Source organism: Notechis scutatus, chromosome 3, assembly GCF_049901735.1.
Source record: "Notechis scutatus isolate UNSWTSFEM ecotype Mainland chromosome 3, rNotScu1.2, whole genome shotgun sequence".
Classification (NCBI taxonomy): domain Eukaryota; kingdom Metazoa; phylum Chordata; class Lepidosauria; order Squamata; family Elapidae; genus Notechis; species Notechis scutatus.
This window is the reverse complement of record NC_142011.1, coordinates 60,829,581-60,847,699: the sequence shown is the minus strand read 5'-3', so window position 1 is coordinate 60,847,699 and position 18,119 is coordinate 60,829,581. Positions and strand designations below refer to the sequence as shown.

The window sequence follows — 18,119 nt, the reverse complement described above, 5'->3', positions numbered from 1 at the left end:
GTTGTAAGCGCAAGCTAGTTTAATTTGGTTCATGTGACTATCAGGGTGCTACAAAAACCGGAACTTTAAGACAAATCATAAGTCCCTTTGTTTAGCACCATCACTGACTGGTCACTGAATGAAATACCCTAACCCGAGAACTTCCCTACAGGTATTTCCTGAGGATTAGGATATTCATTTGCGAGAAGGGAAAAATTATCCCCTGTTAATAAATATTTTTCCACTCCTTGCACATTTTGTATTCTTTCCAACAAGCCTCTCCATCACCACTGATGGTGGAACATGAAAGTCCAACTGGGACAAACAAGGAAGTACATAAAGTTTAGTACCATTTTTCACATCCCTCAGAGGGCATAGTCAGTAACCCAGCTAAAATTTTGTGGCTGCATTTTGTTGGCACAAATATTTAATTCCAAAGTTTATAACCAACATCATCAAAGGCTATACAGCAGTTAACGCGAGTTCTTTGGTCAAATTCAAACCATTTTATTATTAAACTGGTTAATTAGCAATTTGAAAGGAAAAATCTAGGTCTTAAGGTCTCCCCGGGTCGCTGCCAAACCACAACCTATTAACTACTCTTGCCTTTCAACAGTAATAATAATGAGGTTTTGAGTACGTATGGAACCAACTATGTGTGAGGCTGTTATGAGAAATTTTAAAGGGGCATGATTTTGCAAACAACAATTTAGAACATAATTTCATGGCTTTTACTTTCTTCATTGTCTCTTCAAAGAAACCAAACCCTTTTGTCATTGTAGGATGTAAGTTTGAAACAGGCTTTTTGGCTGACACTGGTGGAGGCTTTTAAGTGACTTCCCCTGAGCCTATTTTTTGTGGATTTGTTTCCTTGACACGGACCCCGTGAAGGTGTCTTTCAAAGTGCATCGACATCCTGTCAGAATATGAAGTGAGTAAGGGATGGAAAAGGAAAACTAACCAAGTTCAGGAAGTTAATGGAATTATGGGATTTAGCGAACATCAAACAGCTTGAACATTTGGTGCTATTTGAAGGATATATAGAAATTTGACTGATTTATATCTTATTAGTTCATGTGCAATGAATGGACTTATGACCAAAATTAGGACTGGAACTTGCATCATTAAGTGAGGTGAATACAATTTTATGAACTTTTTGCTGTGGATGTTAAGTGAACCACATCTGCCTTCCCGCATTGAATCTGCCTTCCCACATTGACTTTTTGTTGGAAGTTGGCCACAAGAGCACAAATGACATTCACATGACTGCAATCATCATACATGCATGTCAGTTGCCAAGCACCCAAATTTTGATCATGTGACTATGGAGACACTGTGATAACAGAATAACAGAATAACAAAGTTAATGTCAAAGTTGGAAGATCTTCTAGCCCAACTCCCTGCTTAGGCATGAAATCCAACACCATTTCAGACAAATGGTTGTCCAATCTCTTCTTAAAAGCTTCTAGTGTTGGAGGTGAAGATCATTAGTGTGAGGATCAGTTGTAAAGTCACCTTTTCAGTGCTGTTATAATTCAAAGAGTCACTAAGGAAATGGTTGTAAGTCATGGATTACCTGTGTAACTTTTTCTGAGCATGGCTATCCTTGGGTTTTGGGTTAGCACATCAGGGACATCTTCTGAAAAAAGAGAAAGTGGAGCAAGAAAAAAAAAAAACAAATTCTCCATTTACATAACTTTTAAGTCTAAATCCCCAGTCAGCTATTAAATAGTTCCACCCTTCTGTCCAATTAAAAATTAAAGTTGCGCAAAGCATTTGCCAGAGATATTTCACAAAGCGTGCAAACATTTAAAAACATTTTTTTCCACTAGCAATGGTCTGATTCTACAGATAAGTAAAATTGAATCTTCTTGGATCATGCCCCAAGCATTTTTTTATGAAGGTACTATGATGCCACATGATGAAACCAACATTGTGATACTTTGCTGTTTGTGGTTTCACCATTTGTAATTTCATGGAGATGTTGTTAGTGTGTAACAGGTGGAATTTCCATAGCAATATCTCAACATATTTCATCACTCCACTGTCCTCACTCCTTCTGTGAATGAAAGGCGCTTATCTTGGGAGATATTTTAGACTCAGTATTTAGTATTTATCTTATCTATTCAGTCAACAACCAGCAAATTTAAAAGAACAATAACAAAATCTTATTAACATATACAACAAATTAAATCACATATCTTAGAATGTAGAAATTGAGAGCCGTTTGCTCTAATGACGAAGGCACCAGACTAGAAACCAGGAGACTGTGAGTTCTAATCCTGATTTAGGCATGAAAGCCAGCTGGGTTAAGCCACCTTCAATTATTTATGATACTATAATAAAGATGGCATTAAAAAAAAATCTCTTTAAAAATAATGAACTAGGAGTGCTCTGTCCAATAAATTGGCTGCAGTAATTGATGATTTAAAGGTTAGAAAGGTGTATAAAGGGTATTGAGAGACTGACTCAAGAGTAGATAATGGAAAAAAACAGGGACAAAGGCACTAAAGAATGTCTGAATGCTTATTCCTCTGCCTATTCCAAATAAGCAACCTGAGACAACCTTGGCTTGTTACAAAACAGGCCCTGTCTTTACCAATATTGAACCATGCATGAATAATTGCCTTTGAGGCATTTTTCCTTGCCAAGTAGATGGCTTTTGGAAGCCAACTCTAGCTGACTTCATTTCCTCAGGATACATCTACTGCTGAATCTAAACTGTTTAGATGCCCTAATTTTCTCTAAGAAATCTTGCAAATTTTAGGGAAGTGTGAGATCTATGAATGAAAATAGGGTAATTTCAAAGGCTTTGGTCAGAACTAATTTAAAACTGATTTATGCGTGCTTACCTTTAAATACACGGAAGTCTGTGGTCTGGTGAATATGGTTGATTTCCTCCTAAAATGTATAGTCTCTTGCAAAAACATACCTGCATAACCTATCTGAAATATATTTAAAAGAGCTTTGATTATAGCAATATTTTCTGTTCCAAATGGAAATTTGGGGGTGGGGGGGATAAGAGAGAGTCAAAGTTAAAACCGAAGACAGAATTAATGTCAGCAATAGAGTTATTATCCTGTTATTTTTCAAACCATTGATAATCATTCAAAAGAATCTAAACATTTACAAAAACTAATTAACCTTCAACAGCAAAATTAATATGTAAAACAACTAATTCGATTTCACATGACCACATCACATCAACCAACACTGCATTTTGTGCTCAACCTTACATGATTCTATCCATTTCTATTTTGCATATTTTAAACTATTTTTTAATTAAAATATCCTTACATTTATTCCTTATATTATCCTTTGCATTTTTGTCACCTTTACTATCATAATAAAATCTTGGAGTTAGATAGGCTTCTAGAGTCATTGAATTCCTACTCAGTGGAGGAATTCCGAAATGACTAAAGAGATCTTCACTTTTGGCCATCAATGCATGAAAAGGCAATGCTAGTGATCTTTTAGAACAATGCAATGTTTCTTGAGTAAATATTGACTAAGATATTGGATTATAACTCGATCATGGGGAACTACGTAAGTAAGTCCTCCCTAAACCATGAAAGGTCACCAAATCAAAGAATTGTTGTTCTGGTGTAACAATGGTGAAGGAAATGTTGTGTACCACAGAGCAAATACATTGAAACAAATAAATAATGTGTCATTGTTTGATTGTCAATAACCAGAATTCTTTACAAATTAGACACAATACATTGCTGGATTAAACATTGCTTCAGGTGGGGTAAACATCGGCTGATTCATACATATATTAAAGAGAGGAAAAGAAAGAAAGAATCAGCAACAGAACCAACAGCAGATTTTCCAAAGGTGTTGTTAGGGATAACATTGTTTACCCTAACTGGTTTGGGTAAAAAATAATAAATAAGTTATCATGGTTTGTTGGTTAAAGTGTGTGTAACTTTAACTACAAGAATGTAATTAAGGGTGTGGTTGTAAAAGCACCATAAAAGAAACAAGTCAATTGCAGCTCTCTCTCTCTCTGGCTTAATGATCCCTAATTACTGGATGGATTGATGACTGCGTTTTTCCTTACTGGAACGGAGGAGAGAAAGGAGTGTTGATTTCTCAAGGAGAGAAGAGATAATACGGACTGATTTATTGTAAGTGAACTGACATTGGCTATTCAACACGGATTTTGCAAATTGAGTATTCCCGACTGGACTGACTGAAATGATACATGACTAATGGACCGTTTATTTTGACTATGCTATAATTCCTAATGGAATAAACTATATTTTTGATAGCACAAGCGTATCTGTTTTTTACTGCGTGTTAACTAAAATACAAACTTATCTCACACATTTACCTGTCTGCCTATCTGACTACGCTACACATTCTGTTTAGTTTGTTTTCCTTAACACTTGTTGGGGAATTCAGGCTTAACAGGTGTCTCACATTAAGAAAATCTTGCCTTGTTTTTTAAAGTTAAGGTGCCTGAAATATTGTCAAAAAGAAATGACTAGTTGTTTTAAAAAACTACTTGCTCCCTTTATGAAACCAACGCAATGACAATTTGATTTGATTTGGAATTGAAGACTTTGTTGCGCCATAAAACTGTGATTTATGAAGGGCATTCAATTTCTTTAGAAAAGACAACATTGTAAGTAGCTTTAGATTTAGCTTTTTAGAGCTTAACATTGTCAAAATCAACAAAAGAACTGATTGAGAACAGCTTAGGAAGGTATAGGAAAAGTGAACATTTTTGGGATAACCAAATGTTGTTTATTATGCACAGGAATTGAGTTCTTTCACTAAATCAGAAATGTCCTTTCCCCCCAATTGTCATATTTTTATACACCTCTTGCTAGCAGTGTCCCCTAGCAGAATAAGCAGGGGCCAGGCTGATAAAAGCAGAACAAACCCCATTCTTTTTCTCTGGGCATTGCACATAAATCTTTTCAACACTGCTGCATATTATTTTTGTTACCTGCTTTAGAAATCCTGCTTTAGATTTCTAATAACTTATCTAAAAATAGGGCATGTTAAAATTGGAAAACTACCCTGTGGAGTACATGGAGTATGAAGAATGTCATTCTGTAATAAAGATATAATGAATATTCTGCCCAAAAATATGAAGTAGCAAAAATAGTCCAAAAATATATTTAAAGGTAAATCATGAAAATGCTCAGCTTATTTGACATTCCTAAAAATATATTGATGGAAAGTTTTGGGGATCTCTCGGTTACAGTTCCTGTGAAAATTGCCATTCTCAGAAACCTAAAACTTTCCTCACAAATCTAAGTCTATGCTACAAAATGTTCCATGACCTGTGAAATATGAGATTAGTATCTTTTTAATCTAAACATGCTGCAAAACCATAGATTTAGAAGATTTACCTTTTGAGTCTTGTAGGCTGGAGAGGAAATAGCTCATCTGAGGATTTCCTATGGATTCTGGATTTATAAAAACTTCAGGCAAAAATGGTTGTTCAGGAGATGTTAAAATGTCTAAATGTTAAACTGTTTTCCAGACACGTTATCTATTATTTTGGTTGTACTAGTTAACACTTTATGACCTTTTTTGCCACATTTGTTAAGTGAATCACTGCAGTTGTTAAGTTAGCAGCACAGTAGATAAGTGAATCTGGCCTCCCCATTGACTTTGCTTGTCAGAAGGTCGCAAACAGTGATCACATGACCCGAGGACACTGCAACTGTCATAAATATGAGTCATTTGCCAAGTGTTTGAATTCTGATCACATGACCTTTTGTGGCAACAGTTGTAAGTGTGAAAAATGATCATAAATAACTTTTTCCGGTGCCATTGTAAGTTCAATAGTTCATTAAATCAGTGGCCCCCAACCTTTTTTGTGCCATGGCCCGGTACCGGCATCACAAAATGATCCGCAGTCCAGTACCAGCATCACAAAATCATCCACGGCCCGATACCAGCATCAGCACGCATGGCAAGGTGAGCCGAGCGACTGGCCAGCCAGCCGTCCCCCGCTTCTCCCCGCCACCTTCAACTCCTCCTTTGTACCTTTGTCGATGGGCTTGGGACGGCTTGGGACGGTCGCTCGGCTCGCCTTGCCTTGGGTGCTGAAAGAATCCTCACGCCTTAGTTTTGTTCGAAGCCGCCCCCCCCCCTTCGATGAAACTAAGGCACGAGGATTCCTTCAGGACCCAAATGCCGCTTTCCAACCGGAAAAGCTCACCGGAAGCACTTTCTCATCAAAACCAGATGGCGGCGCCCAGCAAACCGACAGCCCGGTAGAAAATGTTCCACGGACCGGTACCAGTCCGCGGCCCGGTGGTTGGGGACCCCTGCATTAAATGAACTGTTATATTTATTTGTTTGTTTGTTTGTCAAGCAAGTATTAGATAACAGGTGTAAGTATAAACATAGTTATGAATATATAAAATGGATACGAATAAGAAAAAAAAGAAACAATAGGACAGGGACAGTAGGCACGTTGGTGCGCTTATGCACGCCCCCTACAGACCTCTTAGGAAAGGAGTGAGGTCAATAGTAGACAGTCTAAGGTTAAAGTTTTTGGGGTTTGGAGAAGAAACCACAGAGTCAGATAGAGTATTCCAGACATTAACTACTATGTTGCTGAAGTCATATTTCTAGCAATCAATTTTGGTGCGATTTACCTTGAGTTTGTATCTATTGTGTGCTCTTGTATTGTTGTGGTTGAAGCTTAAGTATTCATTGACAAGTAGGACATTGCGGTAGATAACTTTATGTACTATACTTAGATCGGACCGAAGGTGCTGTAGTTCTAGGTTGTCTAGGTCTAAAATTTTATATAACTGTTACTGGCTGTAAATTTGTTACTTACAAAAATAACCCCTCAGAGTTGTTCATTTTACTCTTTTAAATTCCTTTAGCAATGTGGCTCAAATTAAAATTTCCAGTCTGACTTCCTGGGAATTATCTTGCATTCCACTCCAAGAAAGCGGATTGGCTTTAGAGGAGAGGACCTCAATCAACAATGCCACTCCCAAACATGGCTCATATGGTAGGCAGAGGTGGGATTCTACCAGTTCGCACCTATTCGCTAGAACTGGTTGTTAACATTCTAAGCAGTTTGGAGAACTGGTTGTTAGAAGAAATTATTGGCCTAATCCTGTAAGGAAAGCAGGAAGGAAACATTCTAGTGTTGCTTACAGAAAGAAACTGCCTCTCCGTTAACCCTTATTACAGTCTTGGCAGTTCCTAGTCTCAGGAACTTCTCTGGAGTTTTTTTCCCCTCCTTTGTTGGTACTTTGCTTGTGTGGAGTGACCATTCAAAGTTACAATGGCACTGAAAAAAGTGACTTATGACCATTTTTCACACTTACGACTGTTGCAGCATCCCCCACAGTCATGAGAGGCCAGGCAAGGAAATGCATGCCTCAATGTGACTGATATTGAGTTGGCCACGCCCAGCCAATAACATGACCACCAACCCACACCCACCAACTAAGCCACTCCCATAGAACCGGTTATTTAAAAATTTGAATCCCACCCTTGATGGTAGGGCTGCCACCGACTGAACCGAAGATAAGGTATGATAGTAAGCTGTCTTAAAATTGCTGCCATTATTCCAACAGCATCAGCTTTCCAATTACAGGTAGTCCTTGACTTCATTTAGTGACCGTTCAAATTTACAACAACACTGGAAAAAAGTGACTTATGACCATTTTTCATACTTATGTTGGTTGCAGCATCCCCGTGGTCCCCATGATCAAAATTTGGACAGTTGGCAGTTGACTCATATTTATAACAGTTGCAGTGTCTTGGGATCAAGTGATCCCCTTTTGTGACAATCAAAAACAATGGGGAAGCCAGATACATTTAATTGTGTTCCTAACTTAACTGCAGTGATTCACTTAACAACTGTGGCAAGAAATGTCGTAAAATGGAGAAAAAAATCACTTGACAAATGTCTCACTTAGCAACTAAAATTTGGGGCTCACTTGTGGTCATAAATCAAGGATTATATGGATTAATGAGGTTACCCCATATTTTAGTGAAACAGGCATAGATATAAGCATTATTCCTGTGTGCTGAACTTATATTTAACTAGTCTTCAACCCATTAATATTACAACTTTTAGTAATTAGGGCACTTGCTTACTTAGTAAAGGGCATGTGTTTGAGATTTGATGTGTGTATGTGTGTGTGTGTGTGTGTGTGTGCATGTAAGCGCAAATGCCAAGTTCATAAAAATTTACAATTTGTTTAGCTAAAATAAAATCTAGGGATGAATAAATTGGATTAAATTAACTAAGAGATATAGATGATACACTCTTAGTAAGTAACAGTCATAATTTGATCTGTTAAATATGAAGTAAAGCTTTCTAAACAGTTGTAATCTCATCTTCTAGGAGCACATGCTTGTTTCTGTATTACAGAGCAGCTCTTAGCATATCAGACTATCTCTCACATATCCCAAAATTTTCACCTCATAAAACAAGCTTAGTTGCTTATTATGAGGAGTAAGAGGATGTGCTTGCTGCATGAAAATAAGAATAAAACTCCCTGTGTAAGCACAAGTTAACTTCTTTGTAATGCCATAATAAGAAGCCACTTTCTAAACAGGATTAAAAGAATTTTTCAACAACACTTTAGATGTTGTTGACCTACAATTCTACTCCAAAGTATCTGTCATCATTGGCTTTGATAAATAGAACTTCTGAGAGGTGTAATGCATCAGTATATGGAGGTATATTGGTTTTCCCACTCCTAGAAGCGGAGACTGAGCTGAGAGTTGAAAATAGTATTTATTTTGTAGAAAAACAAATATTCTGAACTATAAAGACGATATCTTAGAGAAGTGTTCCCCAAATTGGTAGACTCATAGTATATAGAAGTAAAAATTGCCATAAGAAAATACTGAATTGCATTTATAAAAGATATAGTCCAACATATCTGGAATGTGTCAGATATGGGAAGGCTGTTCTAGAAAATGTGTGAAACCTATGCATATAGTTATTCTTTACTTTATATTGTCATCTAAATATATGTATTTCCAATGTTTTTCAGGTGCTGTTTGCTTTGAATCAAACATTATTACAACATGAAAGTCTTCGAGCTGGCAGCTGGCAGGCTCCTTACACAACCGAAGACCTCATCAAGCATTACAATTGTGGTGACTTAAATGCTGTTATATTCAACCATGATTCTTCACAGGTACGATGATTTCAAATTGTCTAACATTTGGGCAACACCAAAAAGGTATGATTGTAGCATCTCACCGTTACAGCTGTTTCACATTTAGTTTCACATTTCTTTGGCATTGTACTGTTATCTGGCTTGAATAGATATGTGGAGAAGTTAAAACAGGTATCACCCATTGATATTTCCCTATCCCACTAATTTCCCAAAACAAGTATTTGATTTATCACTGGAGAGATAAAGAACTGGAGAGATAAGGAACCAACTCTTATTTAATTAAATTAAACTAAACTAAACTTAGCTAAGCTAAGATTATAAATCTGTGGAGTAATACAGAATTTGTTTATATGTGGAAGTATAGCTAAATCCTTGAAACAGGCATAAGAATCAAGGAAAAACATTGTATTTGACTATGATCCAGAGTACATCATTGGTTAAAATTATTCCTGGAATTAAAGAAAAGCTCCTGAAGACAGAATATGACTTTTGTTCATATACATTAATGGTAGTCAGAACTCAAAATGGATCTTCTTTAAAACATTTCTTCTTATCTAATTGAACGCTGGTCCTTTTCTCAGTTATAGATGCATCTCTTCTCAGTGATCTTACTGATTGGGGTGATGCGTTCCATTTTTTTGTGACATATGAGATGCTGTGTATTAATCAATTGCTAATTAAACTCAGTTTACGCTTTTGATTTCATTGCATTTAATTACAGTTAGTTATATATATGAATCTCTATCCCCTGTATGCTGGGTTTCATTTTCTCTCCCTCAAACTATAAGAATAAGAAAGAAGAAAATATTACCTTCTGAGTCCTCGTTACTTTTCCAGGTCTATCCAAGCGTGCAAATAAAGTTGTTGTTACAAACTCCATGGTCTTAGGAAGGACTTCCCATGTGCAATCCTCACCGCTGCCATTTTAGGCAAGGCCATTGTAGAACTGGACAATAACTTAGAGATGTTATTAGTAGTGAATAATCCTCAAAAGGCCTTTATATTGTTCTAAGACATCAAACTTGCCCCAGTGACATCTTCAAGATTTTGGTTGTCCCAAGTAATACCAGCATTTCTAGTAAAAATCTGTGTGGTTGATAATAATGACTTGATGACACAAGATCAAAATCAAGCATGTTTTGATTTTGGCCTATTCTGTAAAACAGTCAAGCAAATGTTCTCTTCAACAGATTTCACCATAGCAGTTGAAGACTTATTAAAACAGCAGCGCAAAAAAAGAATGTGCAAAAGGAAGTGGTGTGACCAGGTGGTTAATTCAAAAACTTATTTATTATATCTTAGGGGGGAAAATTGATGCCCTTATTAGGAGAAGGTCAAAGCATTTCCATCTAGAATAGGGGTATAAAACTCATGGCATGTGAGCCAGATACATCACGTGCTAGCCATGCCCACCCTTGGTTTAGCAAAGGGGGGAGAGTCACAATGTGTCATGTGACGACAATGTGACGCCATGAGTTTGACATCCCTGATCTAGAAGAACCATAAATACCTAATCTAGGAGATCTTATAACATGAAAATAGTTTTTGTAGGAGTAAGTTGCACTGATCAAAACTATTCAGAACAACAGTTTTGGAATTCCTTGATACTAGATAGCTCAAATTATTATAATCATAATGCTAGTTTCCCCTGCAATGCAACTCCCAAACTTGTCTAAAACATCTCAAAGGAGCCCATCTGCAAAAGGATCAAACCAGCTAATATCGCCTTGCCAATCTTGACTTGCTCTCTGCTCTCTCCTCTTTTGCTTGTCTTTTCTGCATCCTGGAAATTCTTACATTCTTCACATGTCTCTGGTTTCCTTGAGAAACACTATTACTATTACCCCTAGATTAATTTCTGTTCTATATGTTTTGGTCTAATGATGGATTAAAAGGTTTTTGAATGGAATGTGTGCATAATAGAAAGTTAACTGCAAGTGCTTGCAAGGCCATTGAATATAACTCCCTCTCCTCAGGACAAAAGACTTGTACGCCAAGAGGAAATGAGCATTATGGCAATAAGTTAAGAGGCCAGTTTATTTTCTAAACATCATAATTCATTCATAATTTGTGTGTTGTATGATTTTGGGGGGAATCTATTGCTTTCTCTTAGATCTTCTATGTCATAATGAACTTTGAAATGCTTTTGTGGTTTTCTAACTTCCACCCTATGCAAGCGATTCAAGTAGGCACAACTTATACATCTGTAACTGTCACCAGCAAAAGGTAATACAATGGAATGTGATCCATCCACTTTAAGGACTTTTGTGACACTGCTTAAATCACTCAGTTTAAATGACTTGGATTAATTTGGAAGCTTCAGATATATCTGATAATGGGTTTTAAAAATAAACAGAGTGCTATCCTTCAAATAACTAGAGTGGGGGAAGCTTACATTTCACCGAAAATAGTAATCAACAGCAACTTGTCTGTGACAGTAAAATAGAAATCTCACATAACCATTACTAAAAGTGAGGGGAACACATGTTTTTCAGTAAAAATCAATTATACCATCTTGATTTTAATTTCCACTGGGAACTTGAGCAGCAAACAAAACAAACACAAGCTTGTATTGATGGTGTGTGATTGTGTTACATATTTCTCTCCATGGTTTTCTCACTTAAATCCTTATTTAATCTCAGTAAGGCTGAACAAGACAAAGTTTATTTAGTTGAAGCATGTCAGAGAAACACAATAGGAAACAGCTAACTTTGTTATATGCATTTCTGCCACATGCTTGACTAATAAATTTACAGCACATTTTCTGGCAAAGCTGTCAAAGCGATACAAAATTTAGCATTGTTTAAAACGAAGTCAGAGATGTTGTGATTTCCCTTTCATTGGTCTCTGAATGGATAGCCTTTGCTTTCGAGTAAGAGTTCCCTGTTCAGATTTATGTTTCCATTAACATTTCCTGAGATTTGATTTGTATAAGCATTTCAATGCTCATGTTAACTTCCATCTTCGTTAGCCTTCATCTCATAATCAACTATATGTGCTTCTAGAGTATAGCCTCAGCTTGTGGTGCCATTTCTAAACTGATTGAAGTTTGTAGCCTTCTAACTCCCCACCGTCTGAAGTCATTATAATGTAGTATAAACAGATATATATCCATATTCATTTAGTTCTTTTTGTCACAAGTATTAGCTATTGAGGGAGATTTCTCTGAAGTTAGATTTACAATTTCTGATTGGCTCCTATTATAAATTCACATAATCATGTTAACATATGCATTTTAGCAATCATCTGTTCATCATTTGTACACAATCCTGTTTCAAAGTCAGTCATACAATAATCAATACCATAAATTCTTTTTCTCTTCTTTCACTCTTTCTGATAACTGTAAATCGGAAAACCATTGACAGTTAGATCCCTCTGCCAACAATTGTTCTCGATTTTATGTTGTATTCCACTTGACAGAATTCTATTGTCTCATGATACGTTAACCATTTGTGTTTTTCTATTGTTTCTTGTATATAACATGCTTATTGTGCTGAGAAACACAAAGGTGTTTGGGGCGCAAACTAGATTTACTGTGTATCTATTCCATATTCTTAGTGTAGCATATCTAACAAGGTGATTTTTAAAACCTACATTAACCTTGATTTTATCGTTCCACAAATATTCATGCCACCCAAATCTCAGGTTATGCTCTTCTAACTCAAAAAGTATTCTGTTTCTTGACAGTGATATAGTGTAAATGACGATGTGGAAATCAGAAAGTTAAATTTGGGAGGAGGCATTATTTGGCTCCGAGGGTCAATTAAATTAGGAATTATGGCCCTGTTGCTTCTAAGATGGTTCAGTATAGTAAGAGTCTGTAACCTTTATTGGTTCATAAGAAGCTGAAGCATAGATATACAACATAATTTATAAATGTTTTTAATTAAGGAGGTAGTCAAAGTCTTGATTTCTCTCAGCAGTAGTTGAGAGATAATGTGACCTTATAAAAACCATGACTGAGTTGTTACACTGTTGTAAAAATGTTGCCTATTTAAATAGGTCAAACTATACACTGTGTTTAATATGCAGTGCACAGTTTTGGGGAGGAGGGGTATTTTCAGATTCAAATTTCTAAAGATGGCATGATTATGACCTCTGAAGGTCATAAGTCAAGGTCTCTGGATGTGTTTGGTACAATAATTGTAGTAATTTGTATTTTAGAAAATTTGTGTGGTTCAGAAATAGGTTTAACTGATGCATCAATTGAAGCTTGGCAGTGACAAATCTAACTTGAGTTAAAATTAGATCCTCTGGATTTCTAAATAGATGTCTAGTGTAGTCTATCCTGCATGGAATAATCCTAGACTTCTGAGTAGGAGCTGCTCCAGGAAATATCCAAACAAAAGTAATACTTCTTTAAAAGTTTGCTCCCATCCAAAGATTCATAGTATGGGGCACCTCATTCTGAATGTTGTGATAGAGCACCAAAACTTATCTGCACAAAATCTTTCAGCAGTCTGTGTAAATTTATACCAACTCTAAGTCCCTTTAAGGAAAAAGAAGATTGCTTGTTTCTTGGACTTTCTCAGAGGAGCACATTTGTGTTTATGCTCCATGGCAATAAATTTTAGTCTTGTTTCTATGTATCCCTTTTGAATATGTTATCAGAACATCCTTCTTTCAGATATGTCCTTAAAGATTTAGGACCATTGATAAGTCTTAATTGCACCATCAATTTGCTTCTGGTCTAACACTGTATAAAAAACATAGTTGAATGTCTGGACAGTTTCCAAATCTGTGGAATGTTCTAGTTACAAAAATATATGAACCATATAGCCCAAGACCATTAGATACAATACTGAATGATGAGCAAAACTGTTATTTATTTAAGGAATGACATACTTGTGTAGCATGAGCTTTTTAAAATATATATATGTATGCATAATTCATGTTTAGAGTATTAAACCAATATTATTATGTTAGGTTAAAATTTTATATTGCTACAAATTCGGTATGAATTTTTGTCATTAAAGAGAAACAAAGCCATTATTCCAAATAAAGCTTTGTGAAATAGTTGTAGCCAGAAAAAGACTTTGGTCCCCTAAGCTACTGAAATAATAAGATTGCTGAGCCTCTAATCCTAGCCTATGTTCATTATACTAATTTTCTGATGACAGTTCAGGAAAGTTTACTTATTTGTGTGTGTGTGTATGTGTATATGAATTCTGGAAACTGGAACACAATGCATCAGTACAAAAGCCATTTTGTATTGCATGGTGGTGCAAGTGGTTAGAATGCTGTGATTGCAGGTTAACTTACTGCTCATTCGAGCAGTTCGATCCTCACTGGTTCAAGATTGTCTCAGCCTTTCATCCTTTCAAGGTCGGTAAAATGAGGAGCCATATTGTGGGGCAATATGCCGACTCTATATACTGCTTATAGAGGGCTGTAAAGCACTGTGAAGTGGAATATAAGTCTAAGTGCTATGCTATTGCTATTTTGCTTGTGGTTGTATAAAGCAAATATCCATAGAAAGTTAAATATGTACATTTTACCAGTATTAATAAATAAAGCTCTATAAATATATATTAGAAAATCTTAGCCTGAATTGGGCAATATAATTCTATTGTCCAATTACTGAAAAAGGAAAATGTACAATATAAATTCACACTATATACTTAAAGGAGAATACAGAATTGGTAAAATAATGTCCATTTTTTTTAGTACATTCATTCTCTTCCATTTGGTGAGCTTCAGTATTCTCTGCTGTCCAATAAATTCATGTTGATTGAAAATATTATCCTCAAAATCTTTGAAATAGATTCAGATAGACATTAGCATGCCAATCAGATTACATTGCTTCATGAATATTAAGAATTCAAGAACATAATGTATATAGGCTAATTCTTAATAATTAGCTAATATTAAAAATAGTGATGCTAAAATTATTATGTAAATTCAAAGTCTTTTCAATGATATTTGGCTTTTTTCTAATAGATCAGTTTTAATTAGAACCATATTCTAATAAACAGATCTGTTAATAAAATACTGTGTCTTTTATATACAAATGCTGTATTGAGTAAGTAGTGAATAAAATAACCTACGTCTTGAGATAATATCTGTAATATAGATCTTGACTTAGAGATAGGAGACAGAGATATGTTTTCAAAAGGTTCTTGGTTTGTAAATCTTAATGTTGTATAACCTGTACTCTTAACTCTTACATTTATTGGGCTATATTAACATTAATAGAATCATAGAATAATCTTGCTCTGGGATGTTATTCACTGTTGAAATTTTTTACCTTACTGTAGAAAATTGTCATTTTAGTTTTTGCAAACCAACTTTATTAAGATTTTTCAAATTCTTGTTTGAAAGACACTTACAGTAAAACAGTGAAGTGGTAAGGAAACAGTTGTAGTAAAAAAAACAAAGGCTCCAAACTGTATTCTTGTTTAGTTCATTTATGTTATTTATTTACTATAAGTGCTTTCTTGCCACTTCAGTCATTTCCCATCTTTCCTCTTTCTTTTGTAAATGTCTTTCAGCAACAATGTGCAAATATATACTGTAACAATACAGTAATAACAAAAGTCAAAAGTTGGCAGAGAGATTGTTCTTGAAATAAATTCTTTTTATTATATTTTTATTTTCTTGTAAAGTATAATGCTTAGTGACAGAATATCCTCTTAATTCTTCGTCTTTTCTGTGATCAAGATTATATGAGCTAATCTACTAAATTGAATAAATATTTTCAGTGATTAGAATTTCAGGAACTTTTTGTGAACGATAGCAAGAATTGAGAAGACCAAGACTGAGACTTGAACTTTTGCATAGATTTAAAATACTCACAAGTCTTCAAGAATCATAGGTTTCTCTTCTCGAAGTTTAAACTTGTTTTGAAAGTTCTACTTTAGGTAGGCAATAGAAGACCATGGGTACAAGAACTTTTTACTGTTTCAGATAGTACACCAATTGTGGCCTTTCTGAAATAAGATATCTGATTCAATAATGACAGATGTCCTCATAACTTCTAGGGTTGACTATTACAATACACTTTGAAGATCATATTGCATTAGAATGTGGCAGCCTGTTTATTGGCAGCTGAGAACCAATATAATTGTATAATACTGGTTTTGCAGACACTTCATTGACATCCAGTAGAATTCTGAGTACAATTCAAAATCCTAATTTTAATCTGTAAGTGCTGATTTGAACCTACAAGGCCTTTGTGTCTTTGCATCCACCTATCTTCAGGATTATCTCCTTCAGGCATAACTGATATTTGTTTATTCTGAATTGGAATGTTGATTCCCTGCCATATGCATGAAGGTGGTAGGGAAACAGGAGAATGTGGACTGTGGCTCTGATATTGTGATGGCCTTCAGGAAGGAAAAGATCTTTCATAGAGCTTTTAACACCTAAGATGATTGTTGCTGATAGATGTCGTGATGGATAGTTTTTTTTATATTTTACTATTTTTAAGTATTTTTTGTTTTTATGGGTTTTTAATGATATACTATAAACTGTTTTGAGTCCTTGTGGAATTAGTGATATATGGATATAATAAAGAAATTAAAAAAGATAAAGAAAAATACCTACAATGTGAATTCTAAACTAGAATGCTTTTGAAAACCAGATAAAATCCCAAAATTTCCCCCCTCCACAAAAGTAATATAAAACTCCCAGAAAATCTTGACCCTGCCCAGACTGATTTATGATCCTGGTCACCCCAAAAAAATTAAACCAGGACACCATATCAAAAGATTTCTTATGGTATAACCCATAAAATTAAGCTATAGTTAATCAAATCACAAAATAATGTATTGTGTGGATATAGATGACGTATGTGAATAGTAATAGCATTAGCATTTAGACTTATGTAGAGCATTACAACACTTTCTGAACAGTTTACAACGTATTTGCATGATGTCTCAAACATTCTGAGTCCTCATTTTATCAACTTTGGAAGAATGGAAGGCTGAGTCAACTTTGAGCCCTGTCAGGATCACAGTCCAGGCTAGACTGCAACTTAACCACTCTGCCACCAGGATTCCTGGCTCCTGAGTATAAGTGAGACAATCATTTTTGGATGTTTTAATGGTATTCCAATGCACCTTCAGTTATGTCCATGTGCTGATGGCTCAATAGAAACTCTAAGCTATATCCTATTAACATATATTTACATCTATGTCATCCATATCTATCTGTCTACGTCTGTCTGTCTGTCTGTCCATGTCTGTCCATCCTATCCTATCCTATCCTATCCTATCCTATCCTATCCTATCCTATCCTATCCTATCCTAATAGAATATTATCTATTTTATTTATTCCATTTAAATTAATATCTAATAGTAGAAGATAGATAGTGGATGAGAAAGAGGGAGCAAGAGGGCTCTTCTGTTATTAGATATTTTATTTGTACCTGGTCTTAGGGCTATAATAAATAAATGTGTAGGTGGGTAGGTAGGTATGCAACCATTAGATGAAAAATGAGCTAAATGTAACTTGATTGTCTTACCTGTAAATTCAGGAACATATTAATTTTAAGGAGAATTTCTAAGCTAAACTTTATTAAGTTTAACCACTCTATTTTACCAATGCATTTCTAGTGACTACAAGCCAAGAGTAAGCTCAGGAATGATCCAAAGACACCTAGAGCATTATTGCTATGATGTTCTAGTTTTTTTTTTAAGGCATGAATCACCACAAAAGATAAACAAATAGTTTATAAACCCTGAACTAAAGCTACCTCTATGCTGAATAGTGGCTGATTGAAATTTTGACATTTTTGAAGAATGTCTGTTTTTCAGTGCTGGATAAATATTGTTTTATTAATGTTGAGAAGTAGTTCAACTCTACTTTGGTAAACTCTAGTATGGTAAACAGTATATTACATTATAATTAACATAGAAAGTGGATATCTATGTAAAATCAATTCCTGTGAAATCAGACCCTAGTGCAAATAGCCATCGTTATAACTAAGCACCATTATCTGGTCTTGACTTGGTCTTGACTCCTTCCTGCTACAGCTGGGAGCTTCTGGTTGCAAAATATGTTGTTTTT

The 18,119-nt window shown here is 35.3% G+C and overlaps 1 protein-coding gene across 1 annotated transcript in view; it reads left to right on the top strand.

Annotated features, from left to right (window-relative positions):
- TRABD2B (TraB domain containing 2B) overlaps positions 1-18,119 on the top strand; it is a 254,239-nt gene that overhangs the window by 163,719 nt on the left and 72,401 nt on the right. The window contains exon 3 of the mRNA XM_087960234.1: positions 8,982-9,128. Within this exon, the coding sequence (XP_087816360.1) occupies positions 8,982-9,128 (147 nt within the window). The remainder of the gene's footprint in view (positions 1-8,981; positions 9,129-18,119) is intronic.